We start from the raw sequence: 21,680 nt of genomic DNA, 5'->3' as shown, positions 1-21,680 counted from the left end.
TTCCAGGGGAAGGTCAAGGCATCCACCTTCCACACTAGGTGGTTATACTCACTGGTACAGAATTTTTTCAGCTGATAGTTGAGATGCAAAGCAAAGAGAGCCACCTCTGGAGTCCCCCACTCCTGAGTGATCTGTAGAAAGATTTTTCTGTGGAGCTGCCATTCATGGGGGTCCAGTAAGTTCCTGCTTAGGTGGTCTCCCAGGATGTTATTGATCCCTGGTAGGTATTGGGCTATAAGGTGGAGTCCCGTGGAAGAGGCTGTCAGCCAGATGTTCAAAGCTCGCCTGCATAGAGGGTAAGATTGGGTCCCTCCCTGTTTGTTGATGTACCACATTACTGTGGCATTGTCTGCTTTGATAAGGAGAACCACTGGCTTGAGATGGGGTTTGAAGGATGTCAGAGCCTTTTGTACTGTCATCATTTCCTTCTGGTTGATGTGAAAGGCAAGGTGGTGGGCATCCCAAAGACCTTGGGTGCACCTGCCTTCTAGGTTAGAGCTGCAAGCAATGTCTGAAGAATTGGTGGCAATGGTCTGCCCTGTAGGGCAAATGGTGAAGAGAAGACCCTTGTTCTTGGCACAGGCCCCTGCCCACCAGAGAAACTCCGCCCTTATACAGGGGATCAGGGGGAGAGAGGTCTCTAGAGGCTGAGAGTGCTAACACCAAAGATTCTTTAGATACCACTGAAGTTTCTCATGTGAAGCCTGGCCAGAGGAATTAGAAGGATGCAAGATGCCATGTACCCCAAGGCTTGCAGGAACTTCCTTGCAGTGAGGTGACTTCTGGAAGCCAGCTGGGAAAAGTAGAGAGGCAGGAAGCTCTGCTTTTCTGGGGATAGGAAGGCCATTTGGGATGCTGTATCCCAGCAGTGCTCCCAAGAAAATTAGCTTCCTTGGAGGTTGTTTGCTTTGATTTTTTTCTCGTTAATGGTGAACCCTAAGGAAGTTAGGAGGGTTTTGACAAAGAGGAGGTCTTGGAGCAGCTTCTCTTTGCAGTCTGCCTGAATGAGGCAATTGTCCAGATAAGGGTAAATCTGTATGTTTCTCTGTCTGCAAAATGCTATGGCCGGGGCAAAGCATTTGGTGAATACCCTGGGAGCAGTAGATAAGCCAAAGGGTAGCACAGAGAATTGAAAGTGTTCTGAGCCTGCTCTGAAGTGCAGGAATGCCCTGCAAGAGTCCCTTATGGGGATGTGGAGGTAGGCATCATTTAGTCTAGGGTCACTAACCAGGAATTTCTTTTGTCAGCAGAGGCAGCAGCTGCTGCAAAGTTAGAATTTGTAATTTGGGGACCACCAGGGAGGTATTCGGAATAGATAGATCCAGGATGGGGTGCCACTTGCCCTCTTTTCTGGGAACAAGGAATAGTCTGGAATAATACCCTTTCCCTGTTTGATCTGGGGGAACAGGTTCTACTACCCCTGGGATATGAGAGTTTGGACTTGTTTCAATGCCTCTGCCCACTGATTTGGAGTTAATTCTGGGTACCCCCCTTGGAACTGGGTGTTTGTTGAAAGAGAATTTGTATCCCTGAAAAATGATCTTTAAGACCCATTGGTCCTTTGTTACTAAAAGCCAATTTTCTTTGCAGAGGGAGAGCCTTCCTCCTAGCTTTTGGTGAGTGAAAGGGGGGCAGAGGGGAGAGAGGGAGTCACTGAGAGTTTTTGCCATAGAAGGATGGCTTAGAACTCCCTACATTTGGGGCGGAGATGGTCCACTGTTTGGTTCTCTGTTGTCCCTGGGATAGGGGCCTGGATGATCTGTCCCTGTGGGGCTTACCTTGCCCCTGTCTGCTAGGTGCAGGAAAGGACCAGTGCTTAATGGGAAAATTCCCACTGAACTTAGGAGGTTAAACCTGAAAGAAATATTTTACTGTTTGCATAGATTTTGCTTTGTCTTCCATCTTTTTAAGCACCTCTTCTGCTTTTACTCCAAACAAGCAGTCCTTATCCAAGGGGGCATTAATTAATTTAGACTTGACATAATCAGGGAGAGGTTGTTCCTTCAACCATGCATATCTCCTAATGACAGATCCTGACACTGCTGCCCTGCTAGAGGCTTCTACGGCATCATATCCACAGTGTAATGAGTGTTTGGCCACTTGACAGGTAGAGTGCAGTAAATCTGCTAACTCCGTCAAATTGGCACAGTTAGGAAAGGTTGAAATATTTTGCTTTAGTAGTTCCAAAGTGTCTTGTTGATATTTTAACATATGGAACTGACAGTTGAGTGCTCTGATAGCTAAAGTTGCAAAGGTGTATACCTTTTTACCCCATCTGTTCAGAGCTCTGGAATCCTTGTCAGAAGGAATAGGATTCTTTGCAGAACTAGCCTTAGCTCCTTTAGGTCCTTGGGTAATGACCTCTGGGTCTGCAGCAGGATTTCTGTACAGGTATTTGTGAGAATTCAGTACTCTGTAATGCCTGTTGGGTTTACTGGGAGCAGGTGGGAGGTTGTCAGGGGCTAAGCTAGATTCATGGAAAAAAATCATCCACCACGTCTAAGATAGGAGGGATGGCTAGGAATCTGTGCTAGGGCAGATCTAGAAACTCTCTTAGTCTTTTCTTAGTCTGGGGGAACTCCTGAGATTCCCAGTAGAAATGTTCCTAAGAGTGTGAAGGGTTTCCCCAAAGGAAAGGTCTTCTGGTGGGGAGGCAGAAGGGATATATTCCTCTGCATCTGAATCCTCATAAGCAGTCAGAGGTTGTTGTTCCTCTTCAAAATCTGAATAATCAGATACCTCAGAATCTTGTTCTGTCATTATTTCAGGAGAAGGGTGTCTTTTCCTTTTAGAAGTTGTGGCCTGACTACCCCGATAAGGGAGATAAGATACTCCTCCATTTTAAGCATTTGGGCTTGGGGTGGTGGAGCAGGATTAAGATGGTGGCTAGAGGTGGAGTTTCTAGGAGTGGCCTGGCTTCTACGCCTAAAAGTATCCATCGGTCTGAGAGAAACAGTAGTCAGGTGAGAAGACATCATTTTTTGTCTAGAATCAGTATTGCAAAAGGTCTCCTCAGAAGCCGGAGTCTGCGTTGTGGCTCCGGACCCAACCGAGGCAGAGACAACCAAAGGCTCAGAAGATTAAGAAGATTTCTACAGCATATCAGACTCTGAAAGGGTCTCAATAGAGGCCTGCATAGCTATTGTATTGGGCATCAGGGGCTGTGAAAGCTCCTCACTGAATTCTGGAGAACTGATGACCTGCTTAGCGGTAGCGTTGTCGGAAGGCTTAGCCTTGTGTGGTCTGTCTCTAGCTTTATCTCTACATTTTTTAGGAATGTCTATGGTTTGTTGGCTGGTGGATGCCATTTCGGAATGCGAAGACTGAAGGTGAAAATACCTGTCTACAATAAGAGCTCTATGATGAATGGTTCTAGCGGTAAAGAGGGCACAGAACCGGCAACGAGGGACGTCGTGGTCTGGGCCTACACAAGTGATGCAGTATGAATGGAAGTCTTGGTGTGAGATCTGCTTTCCACAGGTGAGACAATTGTTAACTTTTTTGGACATCAGTTACTGCAAGAAAAAAGGATCCCCAATGGGGTACTTAGTTTTAGATGTTTTTCAACTGTAATTCGAACTCTGGTAGTGACCGACCAGCACACTTGTGAACTGCTTCTGTTACGAGCTCCACGGCAAGAAAGACTAGTGTAACGACATCGGCTGCCTTGCTTTATAGCACTGATGCCTTGACGTCGGTCAGCAAGTGACAACAGCCGATGCAGAAACCCATTGACTCTAGTATTCGGGCCGGCCGAGGACTACCACAGCAGGGATAACCCACAGGTGATGACTGCAACAGTGAAACACGAAGAACATCTGTTAATTCACAAAACTGATTGTTGCTTCATGCAGCATTGCTAATTAATAACAAAGAAATAAATATTTGAACTTACAGGTATTCCCATGGGACCTGCAGGGCCAATAGGACCGGGTTCACCCTAAAAAAAGAAAACAGAAAGACCTTAAACATTTTCAAATGATTTTCATTAGTAAACATGACCTGATTTCATAAGCATTTTAGATTTGTGTGTGTTTTTCCATAAATATTCATCAGCTAGTTTAAATCAAGGAGCCCCGAATCCACTGGGCACAAGTGACTTAAAATGCTTCTGCATGCAGTTGCTCTCATCTCCTTCTTCCATAACATGAGAGCACATTTCCAGCAGCTCCCTGTTCACAACATACAGAAATTCCAGCAATCTGCTCTTTAGAACACACACACACACACACACACACACACACACACACACACACACACACACGCACACACACGGACACACACGCACACACGCGCACACGCGCACACGCGCAAACACAGACACACACACACACGCACACACGCACACACACACACACACACACACACACGCACACACACACGCACACACGCACACACACACACACACACACACACACGCACACACACACACACACACGTGCACACACGCACACACGCACACGCACACACACACACACATGCACGCACACACGCACGCACGCACACACGCACAAACGCACACACACGTACATACGCACGTGCACATGCACACACACACACACACACACACACACACATACGCACACACGCACATGCACGCACGCACACACACACACACACACACACACACACACACACACACACACACACACACACACACACACACACACACACACACACACACACACACACACACACACACACGCACACACACAGACACACGCACCCTATTGACACACTCCACGTGAAAAATATAGACAACTTTTCAATGACCTCAAAAATGCTCAATACATACACATTTCCACAGAGCTAGCATAAGAAAACGCAGTGCAGTGCTCTGGCCAGCACACACCTTCTTGTTGACCTCTGTTGTCTATATGCAGTTACAAAAAACAGTGACTCAATAGCTTAACAGTGACAGTTTACATCCAATTATTAAATGATCATAACAATGACTGATTAACAGGTAGCTTGTAAGATGTCATAGTTTTAATATTTTTTCAAAGACCCCTTTAAGTTGGCACATGGGGCAAGTGCCCCATTCATTTCACCTTTGCTTCTTCCCAGCACCACACATATAAAAGCATGTATGCTTTTCCATCAACCTCCCCTCCCCAATCTGTGCAGATTTCCAACAACCTGTACTGGACATAACATGTAGCTTTTGAACATCCTGTACCAGACATAACATATTAGCTTTCCAACATTCTGCACCAGACATTACACATGCAGATTTCCAATATCCTGCACCAGACATGACGTGCAGGTTTCCAACAATCACCACAAGCTCTGAAATTGTCCATATTTACAGCATCCCATCTCCAAAACACATACATCTTCCTACCTCACTACACACAACTGCAGACACACTCACACACTAACCTTTGCACAAACCCATCTGGCAATTAGCACAGAGGATTAATGCGAAAAGCTGTTAATGAGTTGCTTCTTGTAGTCCATGGTTTAATTCTCTCAGCTTTGATTTACTTACTGTGGGACTCTGCAGACGTCACATAGCTTGACCGCACTCTTGGTAAAGTTTCTGGGATCCTCGATACTCTCCTCAACGACATGCCCAGTAATTATTTTTGAACCCCCTCTGTATGACATGCACATATTTTCAACACTATAGTCCTCCTAGCAAATGCACCTTTCCAGGATTCAGCCTGTCATTAATATGTGCACTGTTTCAGCAATCCCTTTCCTCAACATTTACATCTTTCTAGTAATTCTTGTGCACAGCAATGCTCTTAGATTCATAGACATTCCAAGGACACTTAGTCTGATGTCCATTGTTGTCCTGCCAGTACCCACACGCATGTCATGCCTCTTTTCTCCAGGAAGGCCACACTGCTCAGTCATGGAGTAGATTTGTTGTAATCCAGGTTACGTTTAAACATTTAAAGGGAGACCCTTTGTCACACTGCTTAACATACAGGGAACATTTAATCCAGTGGTTTTGGAAGTACTCGGTTATAAACGTGCCCCTTCACCATGCCTTATTTATCTTTTGGTTAAGATTTAGGTACCTGGTTATAGTATTGGTGGAGCTATTGGACTTACAGAGATACAGGACTTCAAGAAAACCTGAATCTCTAATAGTGCAGTAAGAGATACAGGCATCTCCCCTGAAACGTTTGTAAGACATGGAATAAAGAGATTGAGCCTCCATCCTCCCTAGATAGTTGAGGGTCTTTAGACCTGCAAACCTTTTGTTCAGGAACCTTTAGGGCATTTCTAATTGTTTGATATGCTTAGTGACATACATCCCTAAGGAGGTGTTATATTCAATAACTGGTCAGATCAATGTTGAGTATCTTATAGGTCCATAGGTAGATACTAGGCTATTGGCCCTATAAGCCTAGCCAAACGATACCCTGGCTTTTGCCACCCAAGAAAATTATTTTCCTGTGCCCCTGTCAAGCAGAGCCACAGAAGTGATCCCCGGGGTGAATTTCTTATTTCCCATCCAATCATCAAGATGTTTCTTGAAGAGTGCTAATGAGGAGCTCTGTTTGACATAGATAGGTAGTTTTTTTCCAGAGTATGGGAAGTCTCTGAGATAGGAATCTATCCCTCCAGCATGTTCTGTTTATTGAGGTGACAAGGTTTAGGTCCCTAGAGCATGTAGCTCAGAGGGACTGGGATTTCTTTACATGTAGCATGTACAACAGCTCTGGGTTTGACATAGCTTTGTATGTTAGGCAGAGATCGTCTCTGTGTAGGCGATATGTGACAGAGTAAAGCTGGAGTTTTTTGAGACGGTCTGCATAGGGCATCTGTTTGAGGCTGGTAATCCTCTTTGTGAGGTATTTCTGTGGCCTTTCCAATTGTTGTAGATGTCTTGTGAGGTACATACCAAAAGGGGTGTTGTACTCTATAAGGGGTCTAATGAGTGATGAGTAGAGGGAAACAATGACCTCTTTTTTCCTGGATGAGAAACCTTTTGTGATGAGCTGTGCCACGTAGAAGGATTTCTTGACTACTGTGGCTATGTGATTATCAAAGGAGAGACTATTGTCCACCTGTGTCCCAAGGTCTCTTATCTCACTTTCGGTGTTAAGTAGACTACCACCAGAGTTTTTACCAAAAGGGATGACAATGCACTTTTTGGCATTGAGCTTGAGGCCATGGCTTTGACACCAGGCATCTGTCTCAGTGAACCCCTTTTGTAGGATGTCCACATCGTTAGGAGATTTGATTATGGCTCCTAGTTTGGAGTCATCTGCGAACTTTGTTAGCCAAATACCTTCTGTGTTAGCCTGTACTTCAAAGAAGTAGATACCAAACAGGAGAGGACCTAGGACTGAACCCTGTGGTACTCCACTTGTCACTGGTATGAAGTTGGATTTAGAGTCTGCTACTTTCACAGTGTGGGTTTGGTTAGTGAGCCAGTTGGCAACCCATCTTGTGACATAGGGATTTATGCCTAGTTTAGTGAGTTTGTCTATAATTCCAGAGTGGAGGATGGTATTGAAACCCTTGGCGATTTCTAGATAGGCTGTGTGTACCACCTTACCCTCATCTACAGCTTTGGTGACCGCTTCAAAGAAGTCTATCAGGTTTAGAAGACATGATCTGCCTTTTACAAACTCAAACTGGGTAGGGTCCAGAGTTTGGAGATTACCAATGTCAGTATTTATAAGTTCCATGATGATATGCTCCATAGCCTTGCAGACCAGGCTCGTCAGGCTAATGGGGCGATAGTTCCCGGGGTCCGTGGTGGCTCCCCCTTTGTGGAGTGGGATAACAGTTGCTGTCCACCATTCAGTGGGTACAAAGCCTGAGGTGAGGCTATGATTCATAGGTTCATAGGTTCATACTAGGCTATCTGCCCTAGGGCATTTATAGATAGATAGATAGATAGATAGATAGATAGATAGATAGATAGATTAGTACTAAGCTAACTGCCCTTGTGGGCCATTTTAAGCCTAGCCAATTATCCCTTGTGAGACTCAAACCCTGCACCTTGTGTTTGTAAGGCAAATACCTTAACCATTAGGCCACCCTCCCAAGCCAGAGTGTGTTTGGCTTTCGCCACCCATTTTAAATTAATTTTGCTATATCCTTTTTTGAGGTTAGTATACTGTACCTCTGTCTAACAGTAACACAGAAGTGATACCCGAGGTAAACCTACGATCCCCCATCCAAGCATCAAGATTCCTCTTGAAGAGAGTCAATGAGGGACTCTGCCTAACCTGGACTGGAATTTTATTTCAGAGTGAAGGGAGCCTCTGGGTTATGAATCTGTGCCTCCAGCATGTCCTATTTATTTCAGTGCTGAGGTTCAAGTCTCTCGAGCGCGTAGCTTGATGGGATTTGGATTTTCTGAGGTGCAGCATGTCCATTAATTCCGGGTTGGACATGGCTTTATACGTCAGGCACGGATCGCTTCTGAGTAGGCGGTATGCCACTGAGTAGAGCTGGAGTTTCTTTAACCGGGCAGCATATGGCATCTGTTTGAGCCCTTTGATCCTCTTGGTGAGGTACTTTTGGGGTCTTTCCAGTTGCTGCAGATGTCTGGTAAGGTACATCCCAAAAAAGGCATTGTACTCAATTATGGGCCTGATGAGGGATGAGTAAAGAGGCACGATGACCTCCCCTGATCTAGATGTGAATCCCTTCATGATTAGGTGGGCTATATAAAATGTTTTTCTAACCACTTTGGCCATGTGGTTGTCAAATGAGAGATTGCTATCAACTTGGGTCCCCAGGTCACAAATTACTTCTTCCGTACTTAATGGATTACCACTTATGTGGTAATTTGTGGGCACTTTGTTTTTGCCAAAGGGGATGACTATACACTTTTTGGCATTTAGCTTGAGGCCATGGCTCTGGGGTCAGTTGTCTGATTCTATGAGGCCCTTTTGGAGGATGCTTGTGTCGGCTGGAGAGTCGATTATGGCGCCCAGTTTGCAGTCATCTGCGAACTTGGTCAGCCACAGTCCTTCCGTGTTGGCCTGTACCTCTGAGAAATATATACCGAACAAGAGAGGTCCCAGGACTAAGCCTTCTGGGATGCCACTTGTAACTGGTTTGGAGTCTGACATGGCTCCAGCAATTCTAACCATGTGGGTTCTGTCCTTGAGCCAGTTTGCAACCCATCTAGTGACATAGGGGTTTATATTTAAGCTGGTGAGCTTATCTATAATGCCCGAGTGGGGTATTGTATCGAAGGCTTTTGCGAGGTCCAGGTAGGCTGTGTGGACCACCTTCCCCTCGTCAATGGCCTTGGTGACTGTTTCAAAGAAATTGACCAGGTTAAAGAGGCAGGATCTGCCCTTAACAAAGCCAAACTGGGTAGGATCCAGTGTCTGTAGGTCCCCAATATCTTTATTTATAAGGTCCATGATGATCCTTTCCATAGCTTTGCAGACCAAGCTAGTCAGGCTTATGGGGCGATAGTTTCCAGGATCCATTGAGGCACCACCTTTGTGGAGAGGGACCACCGTTGCTGTACGCCACTCTTTGGGTACATATCCTGTATTAAGGCTGAAATTGAACAGTAGTTTTATCTTTGGGTTTAGCTCTTCTTGGAGTTCATGTAGGACGCAGCCCGGGACACCGTCTGGTCCCATTGATGCTGTATTTTTTGCTTTGGAGAGGGCGGCTCTTACCTGAGCATCTGAAATGTCAGGGGGGAAGAACTCTGCTGGGATAGATATTTGTCCTTTTGGTGGGGAGGGGGGGAGAAGTTTGCGCTGAACCTGTCAGCTAGGATCTTGGCAATGTCTGTGGGTTCGGTGTATTTTTTGTCATTTTGGACTAATTCTGAGCATATCTGGGAATTCCCACCCAGGTTCCTAACATAACTAAAGAAAGCCTTGTGATTATCCTTAGTGTCCTGTGCAATTTTTCTCTCGAAGCTGGCCTTAGACGATTTTATGAGTGCCCGTAGTTTTTTGCTAATACTGATCAGAGATGCTTTCCCTTTTTGGGATTTTGCTCTATCATGTAGTAGCTTCCTCCTTCTATTGTATAGTTTGTTTATGGCTGGAGTCCACCAGACAGGATGTCTGCTTTTGGAGGATTGGGTCTTGGTTTTATTTGGGATTGGATGATCCATGCATTCCTGAAGGTGTTCATAGAATGTGTTTATAAAGGATTCTGCAGTCTGGGCCGTATTTTCCACAGGCCCGGGGGCTTTGAAGGATTCCACCTCGGTTTTGAGGAGTGTGAAATTTGCTTTAGAGAAGTTTTTCACTGTGGTTTTCTGGGCAGGGGGTGTGAATATCCAGTGAGATTAGTTTATGGTCTGATCTTACCAGTGAGGGATACACTTCTGGTCTGGAGCATAGAGTCCCCATGTTGGTGATGATCAGGTCAAGTATGTTTTCCCCTCTTGTGGGAGTGCTAACAAGTTGTTCCATAGCATTTGAGCTTATAAATTCTAGGAACCTTTGGGCTAGGGTGTTGGAGCTAGAGTAATGCTCCCAGTCTATGTTTGGGTAGTTGAAGTCGCCCAATATAGTGGTGTTTGGACAGACCTTCATATTTTCCAGTGTTCTCAGGAAGGCTGAGTGGAGTTCCTGGATTTGGGAGGGTGGTCTGTAGCAGGCTATAAACTGGAAGGCAGATTTACCCACTGTTAGTTGCATATGGATAGTCTCTGATGCTTCGTGCTGTGCCACCAACCTGGAGGTGTGGGTATCTTTGACAAATATTGATACTCCCCCTCCTTTTGTGGTTTGGTCCAAGTTTTGGGGCCGAAAAGCATGGTATGAGGTATAACCTGGTAGTGCTGGGGTGCTCTCTGGAGCCTTGAACCAGGTTTCTGTTACTGCGCAGATATTGATGTTCTCCATGCTAAGGAGAGTTTTGAGTGCATGCATCTTGAGGTTTAGACTTCTGGCATTGAGTAGCATTACTCTTAGTTTCTTATCCCTTGTGATACCTATGGAGGTGGGTTTGTCTTTTGAGCCTTGCCTAAAAAAGCCACTATGGGGGTAGCAAGAGCCTTTGCCTATATCCGAAAGCCCAGGAGTGATAGGCGCAAGCCGTCCTTAGCGAAGCATCATGGCTTGTCGAGCATGTCATCCCAGGCTGACAGGCATTGAATCCCCTTTGAATGACACCAATACTTAAGCCAATTGTTGAAATTGATCATCTTGTCTTCATATTGTGGCATCATTCTTGGTGAAGGTAAGATGCTACTCAAGGTCAGGGTCATACCGGCCTGGGCTACATGCTCAGAGAGCTCATCTATGTCTCTTTTCATGTAGTCCAGGGAGGTACATCTCAGGTCATTCACACCAGCATGGACAATGACTGAGTCATATTTGTACTTGCCTTGGAGTGACCTGAGTGCTTGTGTTATGTGGTGGATCCTAGCGCCTGACAGGCAGCTCACCGTGACCTTCTCCTTGTTCAGCCTGGTGAGTGGGACGTCAGTGTGCCTGACGATAGAGTCACCTATTACAAGTGTATCAGGTGTGTTGTTTAGCCATAAGGGCTGTGACTGTTTGGCACAGTGGCTTTGTGAGCTATGTGTTGCACGTGTTTTGTTTTGGGGTAGCGGTTGCTTGGGTGTCTGCTTTGGAGGTCTCTGCTGCTTAGGCAGATTTTTATTTAGAGCCTCCGAGTATGTTTTTGTGTGTTTATGTGTTTGGTTTGCTGTCATGGTAGGTCTATGTGAGACTGGAATTGTAGTGAGTGTGGTTTCCTTTTCCTCCTGATTGGTTACACCAGTACTGAGTTGAGAGAGCTTAGCCTCCAGTTTGGCTATATGGTTGCATCTCTCACATGTGTTGGAATTTGTTGGGAGGAGGAGAGGGTTGTCTGTGTACATGAGGTAGTTGTAACATTGCCTGAAGATTCCCAGATTCACCAGCTGGACTGGAGAGGAGATTGACAGCTGACCTTTGGATATGCTAGAATAGTATTGGGAATTCCTTTATAATTGAAAAAAAGGGCCAATTGGGAACAAGGTACTCAAGGGGAGTTTGTGAGGGTGTAGTGCTTTTAATTTTTTTGCGCTGACCTATATAATTGCTTTAGTGAGCAAGTGCCAGGTAACTTAAATGCAATGTGCTACAGGTAACTTAAATGCAAAAATGACAAACAGTAACTTTCATTCAAGTGAAACAAGGAAATAAGTACAGTAAGCAATGCAGATATCAGTAGGGATCCATAGAAGCGCTGAAAAGCCGCATTTTAGGTGGAATTAACGTTTCAGGGAAATAACAAGCAAACAAACAACAAGCATACAAACAAAGCTAGATTCAGCAGGCCTGGATCTAGTCTATGCTACAGCAAACAAGGTGTACCAATTTCAGTAAGAAACAGTTCAAATATGCAGGCACTATAAGCCTTTAACCAGAAATTCCCAGCTCAGAAGGCAGAGTCCAGCCTCTCCTCCCACAAGAGTGCAGACAACGAACCCTCTTAATGTAAAATAACTGGTCTGAAGCCCAAGTGCTTAATCCAAAAGACTTAGAATGAGTTACACCTAGCAGTAATAAATACAACTGAGTACTTTTAAGATCATGCAAAAGCAAAATAAAGTAGGAAGAAACACAAATACAGTAAAAGCAGACAATTTTTTTTTTTGAGTGAGCAAATGAGATGGGCCCAGGAGGAGTATCCAAGTGCAAATTTACAATATGGGCGGGCAGTTTCAAAGCCACCAAGATTAACACCAAGACAAAAACAGGTAGGGTGGGTGGGGACCTACTGAAAAAACAGTCAACTTCCAGCTAGATATTGCTCAATGGAACACAAACAAATTACTTTAAATTGTGTATTATTTGATTGAACAAGGTACTTAGGTGGGGTGCCAGTTCGTTCTGTAGTTGTGATCCAAGGTATAGGAATTTATGAATTCCAGAAAACATTGAGCACAAGAGTTGGTACATGAGTAGTTTTCCAAGTTAATGGTGGGTAGTTGAAATCGCCCATTGTTAAGGTGTTAGGTTGTACCCTAATATTTTCCAGTGTATCAAGAAATGAGGAGTGGGAATCCTGGGGCATGGTGGAGGATCTGTAGCAAGCTACAATTTGCATTGTGGTCTTGCCCAGAGTTAGTTGCACTTGGATAATCTCAGATGCATTATGCTGAGCAACTAGCCTGGAGGTGTGGATATCCTTAATGAATATGGACATGCCTCCGCCTTTAGTGCTTCGGTCCAAGTTAGGTGGCTGAAAGGTATGGTATGAATTACAGCCTGGTAAGGCAGGGGTGCTCTCTGGAGCCTTGAACCAGGTCTTTGTCACTGCACAGATGTTGATGTTCTCAATTTAAGGAGTGCCTCGAGTGAGTGCATTCTGAGGTTTAGACTTCTAGCATTGAGTAGCATTACCCTCTGATTTTGCTTGCTTGCACATGTTACAGTGGTGAATTTGTCATTTGAATCTTGCCTAAAAAAGGTACTATAGGGGTGGCAAGAGCCTTAGCCAGTATCCAGAATCCCAAGGGTGACAGGTGCAGGCCATCTCTGGCAAAGCATCGTGGTTTGTCGATCATGTCATCCCAGGCAGACAGATACTGGATCCCCTTAGAATGACACCAGAAGCTTAGCCAATTATTGAAGTCAGTCATTTTGTCCTTGTACTGTGGTATAATTCTGGGTGATGGCAGGATGCTACTCAGGGCTAGGGTCATAGCAGCCTGGGCTACACAATCAAAAAGCTCCTCCATGTCTCTTTTCATGTAGTCCAGGGAGGTACGTCTTCTTTTTCTTTTGGCTTTTCCCGGTTAGGGGTCTCCACAGCAGATCATCTGTCCACTCATGATTGGCAGTGGAATTTTACGGTGTCGAGCTGCCAGCTCAACCTTCTACAGAAGGCACACACACATGCACACACTCACACCTAGGGCCAATTTAGAGTGTCCAATCCACCTACTGTATGTCTTTGGGATGTAGGAGGAAACCGGTGCACCCGGAGGAAACCCATGCGACCACAGGGAGGACATGCAGACTCCGCACAGAAGGCACCCCACCCAAGAATTGAACCAGAGAACCTCTTGCTGTGAGGTGGTAACGCTAACTGCTGCACCACCGCGGCCGCCCCAGATCAAGGTTAAGTATAAGGGAGTGATTACCTCTTTAGGCCTTGATGATATTCCTAGACCAATTATCTTTGTCAAATAAAAAGGATTTTCTGATAAGTACTATCATATGATGGCCAAAAGTGAGGGAACTGACACGCATTTCCATCTTACTTAAATATACCAACTCAGAAATCATACTACAGTGTAGAAAAGGGCAAAGGTCACCATGTTGGCCAACAAAGTCTTTTTCCATGTTAAAAGTAAAGTATTTTGCCATTCGGTACCATGGTCTTTCCGGTGTTGTCGTCTCAGGTATATGGGCTTCAGTGTTTTGGTAAGTCAGTTAACTAAGTACACCCCAATGCACATACCTTTCAAGCAACGCTCCACATCTAAAAGGCAAGTACCTTCCTTTGCAGCAGTCCTTCTCATTAAAATGAACACCTTTCTAGAAACTCTCCTACCCCAAACATGGTACACACCTTTTTACACACATATATATATATATGTATATATATATATATATATATATATATATATATATATATATATATATATATACCTTCCCAGCAGTCCATAGTTAATATTGGTTCTCTGTTTGTTTCAAAACTTTATGTGTGGTTTCATTAGACAATGAATACTAGGTCCAAATGTTTGTAGACGACGCCAAGGTGGCAAGAACAGTGACTACTACAACAGATTAGATACAATTCCAGAACTATACTGATTAAATAAATGATTTATGTTAAACAAAGTCCATTTTTTACTGTAAGAAATCCAATGTTGAACACATAATGAAGGATATACAGCAGAATACCTTTATGCAATAGCTGTTGGGCTTATCTCCAAATATGTTTCTTTTGTATAGCTTGGATTGTTAATTTCAGATAGCGCAGTGTTTAAAGAACTTATAAATAACCAGATCAGGAAAGGTTTGGGGAAGATAAGAATAATATCCTGCTCTGTTTCATCAAGAAGTGCTTGGTGCTTCTTCTATTATTTAAGAGTATGGTGAGGCTAGTACTGGAATATGGAGCAGGTTTTTTAGACTTACTCCACAAAATGTATAACTCAACCTTGAGAAGTTTCATAGAAATCTTATCAAATATTTTCCCAATTAAGTAATTGAGACGAGTATGTGTAGCGACTAAGGAATTTAAAATCATTATTGGTGTGTTTCTTTGTGCACAGATGTGACCCAATCTGGATGTTTTAATGCGTACGTGACGGTATACATGCATCAGTTTTGGACGTAATGTTTAGTAATAATGAAGTGCGCTTAAAACAATTTATTACTAATTACAGCAGTGATTAAGACTCTTAAGGAGTGGTAATATTCAAAAACAAGGTGTGTAAAAGAAAAGTCTGTCTAGTAGTATACAGATAGCTAAACAGTTGACAACTTGTAAAAACAGAGTGGATGTTTGCTTTGGAGATAGAGTCTATTGGATAGTGTTGTCTAGAGTGGCTTATTATAACCTCTAAGGAGGTCCTAATCCATAACATCACATTGAAACACTGAAAATGAATACTAATGCTAGAAATATTTAATAAACATATGCAATGTGGGCCAAAACATTCTCACAAAACTCTATAAAAGTGATTCCTGAAAAATACCTAGCTGATGCTTTTGCCACCCTCTTGAAATGAGGTTTCAGAAAACCTGGAAAGTGATTTACGTAAGCTTTGGTAACAACTGTTAATGGAACAGGATAACTAAGCAGGCATTGTTTGCAAGACAACATGCCTATCCAGCCTTTCTGCCCTGGGAAAAGGGAAATAGGCTGTTTTGTCTTCGTGGTAACAGCTTTGTTAACTACATAATGTTTGATGGCTACTCAAATAGCAGAATTATTCATCAGAACTTTGGCCTGATTAGTCCCCTTAGGAAAATAAACCAGAAAATGGATGGTCTGACTTGGTGTGGACACCACAACCAGAACTGGAGACTTTTGGAGTTGGTCCTACAACTCTTTCTTGAAAATGAGGAAAGTTTCCAGAAGGCAATAAGTTTGAAGTGAGTACATCCTGCTGGCTGAAGTGACCACCACCCTAAACAGGACTTCCCATGACAGAAGTATGGTGGCTGATGAAGCTATCATATTAAAGGAAAGGGTTGTCACAGTTCCAAGATAAAAACATGAATCACATATTGGAATGGGATCCTAAACAACACGAAAGATTCCAGTTATGCTGTGTTGTACCACAGAATTGCTCACCACCTTTTTCATGAAATACTAAGATAGATGTAATGAAGAAACCATACTGAAGAGTTGTGTAAGGCACCCCATGGCAAGAAAAAGAATCTAAACCCTCTGAAATAACAGTGCAAACCTCTTACATTTCACTGCATAGGTGGTCCTGGTAGTATGATTAAAAGTTGCCAGAAATACCGTCAGTCGCCCTACTAGACAGGGGTCCAGGGAAGTAAATAGTGTGGGAAGAAATAGCCAGGGAATTGTTATGACTAGGCTTGTATAGGCCCTAGGGCTGATAGTCTAGTACCAACCTATGAACCTGAGAAACAGACTTCAGTACTCTGACTTTTATTACAGCTACTGGTGTAAGAGTCTCGTATGCAGACAGATTCAGATGCGGATGGTGGCACACCAGATACAGGCGAGCTTTAAAGTTGTAGCAAATCTGTACACTGCAGATATATGGGACTAGGGCACCACATGTGGGCAAACTGTAAGGCTGTAACACACTGAGTCTAAAGCTGTAACCTATTTGTGCCTTGTCTGTTTTAGAGAAAGGCACATATATTGGTGGTAGGCATTAGGAATGAATTATGTTGGTGCATTACATGGATGGGGAGTAGATTCAAAGTGCAGGGAGATGGTGAAGCTAAACAACACTACTGCACTGCATGCATGAAAATATATCACTACTTGTGCAAAACAGATGTGATCATCATATAGTGGTGAGTTGGGAAGAAAGGGAATAATGCCTGTGGATACCATTACAAATTAGATGATACTGATGCCATGTACTGGGTGACTTCTATGAACAGGAAGTGAGGAAGTGAGTGGGACACTGAATGTGGCAAAGGCCATGGAACCAGTGCCCTGTACAGTGTAGTAATGGGAGCCGGTATCCTGTTTAGCTGCAGCACAGCCCAAGGGTAACTGTGCAGGTAAGACATGGGGTGGGGTGCAGACATAAGTTACACAGCATTCGTACACTGCATATCTCAGTTACTGTGCCTGCTACTAAGGATGGGCCACATTCATTGATTCATTTCACACAGCTTGGCACTAGCTGTGGCAGGTAGTAAAGGTTACTCATTGTGGTAGGTAGTAAAGGCTATTGTGCATGTAGGTATATGGTGATAGTAGAAGGTAATCAGTACAACTCATGCACACCCACACCCTCCTCATGCAGACACCCACCCTCCTCATGCACACATGCACCGTCTGTATATGAAAACACTCTGCATGATGTGAGCATGTTAGCGGGATGGAACACGGCTTTACCAGAAAGGCTCATCCAGACTCTGCTACACTTTTCTGTGAGGGAAAGGTTAGTTTGCTTTTTATTTGTTGAATTACTTTATTCCCTTTTTCTATTTTGAATACTGTGATTTGTTTTATTTACCTTGAGTTTTACTTGTATTCTGCTTTTAATTGCATATTAAAACTTGAAAAGAGACCACAGCTCTGTCTCTTGTGAGTCAGGCAGAAATTAGTACAGGTCAATAGAACAGGTCAAGTTAAGGTTAATCATCTGTGAACTGAGGAAGTGGAGCTAGGAACTAAACCTTCTATTTAAGGGGTAAAATAAAACATTTCAGAGCCTTACTGGAAAGGCTCACCCAGATTCTGCTACACTTTGCTGTGAGGGAAAGGTTAGTTTGCTTTTTATTTGTTGTATTACTTTACTGCCTTTTTCTATTTTTAATACTATGATTTGTTTTCTTTACCTTGTGTTTTACGTGTATTCTGCTTTTAACTGCATATTAAAACTTGAAAAGAGACCACAGCTCTGTCTCTTGTGAGTCAGGCAGAAAATTTTTCCCCACCCTCCCACCTGATTACTGTAGTGTTCTTAAAACACCACTGTCTTTCTAGGTGTCTTTCCCTTATGTTAATTTCACCATATATCTGATTTCCTCTCTGTTTTTACTGGCTTGTGTGAGTAAGCACAAAATTATAATTTTTGTGAAATCACTCCCCCTTCAACTATTTAAATTTATTGGCCATCCTACTGTATTCCATAGTACCAGAATACAAAAGTGACCACCCCCTTTCAATCTATCTTGCTGTTTTAAAAATAGTGACTCTCCACTAAAATGTAACTTTTAGACAGGTAAAACTTAAGTTATCTACTTTCACATCTAACTCCTCTAGTGCACACTGCAGTGTTTAGGATAAACCATTTTTTTCATCTTACCTTTAAGCATCCCTGTGATTAGCACCTGCTCTAAAACCTGTTGGAAAGCACTAGGAAGTTTTAAACTGATGCAAGCACTCAACTCTCCTTGTAATAAGGAGACATTAATTGTATGCACTAAACAGCCTATAATTGCAAAGTACCTTGCTAAGGTAAGGGAAAACAGCTCTTGTACTTTACAAAAAAAAGATCACCAAACCAGGCATGTCCAAGGGCCAGTTTCTGGTGATTTCTCTTGTCCACCTGGTGAATCTGGGCATACTGGGACAATGCAGCAATTGCCTCATGTACACAGAAAACCCTCTCGTCCTACCACCCAACACTACAACCTGTGAGAGATGCACTTACATAGCCAAACTGGAAGCAAAGCTCTCTCCACCCAAGATTGTGCTAGATAGTCAAGAAGAGAAGGGTAATATCCGCACTACACCTCAAGCAACACATAGTCCTTCTAAACCCACACCGCCAACACCCACCCATAGCAACACTAAACCTACATATGTGGAGGCCCTTAACAGTAACCTGCCCAATCAACAAGGACCTCTGAAGCTGAAACGCAAACAAACACTAATCACAACCAGAATGTCACCTAGCTCACAACACCAGTGTGCCACCCAACAACAGCCCCTAAGGCAGGACAATGTACCCAACATTTTAGTCATAGGTGACTCTATAGTCAGGCACACTGATGTCCCACTCACTGGGCTGAACAAGGAGAAAATTACAGACAGCTACTTGTTGGGTGCCAGGATCTGCCACATAACGCAGGCACGTAAGTCACTACACAAGTACAAATATGACTCTGTCATTGTCCATGTTGGAGTGAATGACTTGAAACTTAGCTCCCTGGACTACATGAAGAGAGACATGGAACAGCTCTCGGATCATGTGGCCCAGGCAGGTATGACACTAGCCCTGAGTAGCATCCTGCCTTCACCCAGAATGATACCACATTATAAGGACAAAATGATAGACTTCAACAATTGGCTAAGCTTTTGGTGTCATTCAAAGGGGATCCAGTATCTGTCTGCCTGGGATGACATGATCGACAGACCACGATGCTTTGCCAGAGATGGTTTGGACCTGTCGCCCCTGGGATTCAGGTTACTGGATAAGGCTCTTGCCACCCCTATAGAGCCTTTTTTAGGCAAAGTTCAAAGGATAAAACCACCACTGTAACAGGTACAAGCATGCAAAATCTGAAGGTAATGCTACTCAATGCTAGAAGTCTAAACCTCAAAATGCACTCTCTCGGGGCACTCCTAAAAATGGAGAACATCGATATCTGTGCAGTAACTGAGACCCGGTTCAAGGCTCCAGAGAGCACCCCTGCAATACCAGGCTACAAATCTTACCACACTTTTCAGCCACCAAACCAGGACCAAAACACTAAAGGTGAAGGAGTGTCCATATTCACCAAGGATATTCACAACACCAGGCTAGTTGCCCAACACAATGCGTCTGAAATTCTCCAGATGCAACTAACACTAGGTAAGACTGCAGTACAAATTGTAGCTTGCTACAGATCCCCCACCATGCCCCAAGATTCTCATTACACCTTTCTAAACATACTGGAAAATATTAAGATACAACCAAACACCCTAATACTGGGTGATTTCAACTACCCTGCCATTACCTGGGAAAACTAGTCATTTACCAACACCTTTGCCCAACGGTTCTTGGAATTCATAAACTCCAACACCCTGGATCAACTAATCCTTAGTCCTACCAGTATCATAGACCTGGTCATTACCACCATGGGCAATCAATATCGATGCTCCACACCTATGGTCACCCCCTTGTTGGTCGGGTCTGACCATAAGCTAATCACCCTTGACATCCACATCCCACCACCACCCCCCAGTAAGGAAACTTCTGTAAAAAACTTCTCCAAAGCCAACTTCATGCTACTGAAGTCAAAAGTGACAAACTTCATGACACCCATGCAGATGGGATCTGAAAGTTCGACTGCTGAATCCTACACTAAGGCACTGTACGAGCACATCCACTTGTGCATGAATCATGTCATCCCAAATAGAACCAAGATGCTCTCTTCCAAAAAAAGAAGCCAATCTGGTGCTCCCTTACCATAAACAAACTTTACAACAAAAGGAAGAAACCGTTGCAGAAAAGAGGAAAATCCCAGGATACAAAAACCTCCCTTACCAGCCTCAGTAAGAAACTGAGATCCCTCATAAAATTCTCCAAAGCTAGTTATGAAAATAAAATTGACAAAGATTCCAAAGACAACCACAAGGCATTCTATAGCTATGTCAAGAATCTAAATGGCAATGCTCAGATCTGCTCTGAGCTACAACAGAATGGCATTAAATATACTGATCCCAAGGATATTGCCAATATCCTGGTAGATCGATTCAGTGCAAACTTCACCCCTCCTTCCACCCCCTAAAGGGCCCATTTCAATACCAAAAGATTGCCAAATTCTGGTAATAATAGCCACACAGGTAAACAACACACTCTCCAAAGCTAAAAATACAGCATCCATGGGACCAGATGACATCCCAGGTGGTGTACTACATGAATTACAAAATGAACTGGCAGCTCACCTAAGTGTCATGCTTAATCATAGCCTCACCTCAAGCTTCGTGCCCACTAAGTGGTGCACAGCTTCAGTTATCCTACTCCACAAGGGGGGATCCACCTTGGATCCCGGGAACTACCACCCCATTGGTCTGATGAGCCTGATCTGCAAGGCCATGGAACGTATTATCATGGAACTTATAAACAAAGACACTGGCAACCTTTAAGCACTGGACCCCATGCAGTTTGGGTTCATGAAGGGCTGATCTTGTCTTCTGAACCTGATTGACTTCTTCGAATCTGTCTCCAGAACCATTGACAAGGGTAAGGTGGTCCACACAGCCTATCTGGACCTCGCCAAGGCCTTGTACACCATCCTCCACTCTGGAATCACAGATAAACTTACTAAGCTGGGCATTAGTCCCTATGTCACTCAATGAGTTTCCAACTGGCTTACTGACAGAACCCACACTGTAAAAGTAACCAACTCCAAATCCAGCTCCAGACAATTGACAAGTGGAGTACCTCAGGGTTCAGTCCTGGGACCACTCTTGTTTGGAATGTACTTCTCTGAAGTACAGGCCAACACTAAGGGACTCTGACTAACAAAGTTCGCAGATGACTGCAAACTGGGAGCCATTATTGAATCCCCAAATGATGTGGATATTCTATAAAAGGGCCTTACAGAAACAGATGCTTGGTGCCAGAGGCATGGGCTCAAGCTCAATGCCAAGAAATGTATAGTTATCCCCTTTGG

At 43.8% G+C, this 21,680-nt stretch overlaps 1 protein-coding gene across 5 annotated transcripts in view; it reads right to left on the bottom strand.

The window, feature by feature from the left end:
• The window catches only part of COL16A1 (collagen type XVI alpha 1 chain), a 3,146,845-nt gene that overhangs the window by 263,186 nt on the left and 2,861,979 nt on the right, over positions 1 to 21,680 (bottom strand). For all 5 annotated transcript variants that reach the window (XM_044082765.1, XM_044082783.1, XM_044082773.1 and 2 more), the window contains one exon: positions 3,896 to 3,940. In XM_044082765.1, the coding sequence (XP_043938700.1) occupies positions 3,896 to 3,940 (45 nt within the window). The remainder of the gene's footprint in view (positions 1 to 3,895; positions 3,941 to 21,680) is intronic.

Source organism: Protopterus annectens, chromosome 1.part1, assembly GCF_019279795.1.
Source record: "Protopterus annectens isolate FY-2018-M chromosome 1.part1, PAN1.0, whole genome shotgun sequence".
Taxonomy (NCBI): Eukaryota; Metazoa; Chordata; order Ceratodontiformes; family Protopteridae; genus Protopterus; species Protopterus annectens.
Note: the sequence above shows the minus strand (reverse complement) of the source record. Positions and strands in the feature narration are given on the sequence as shown.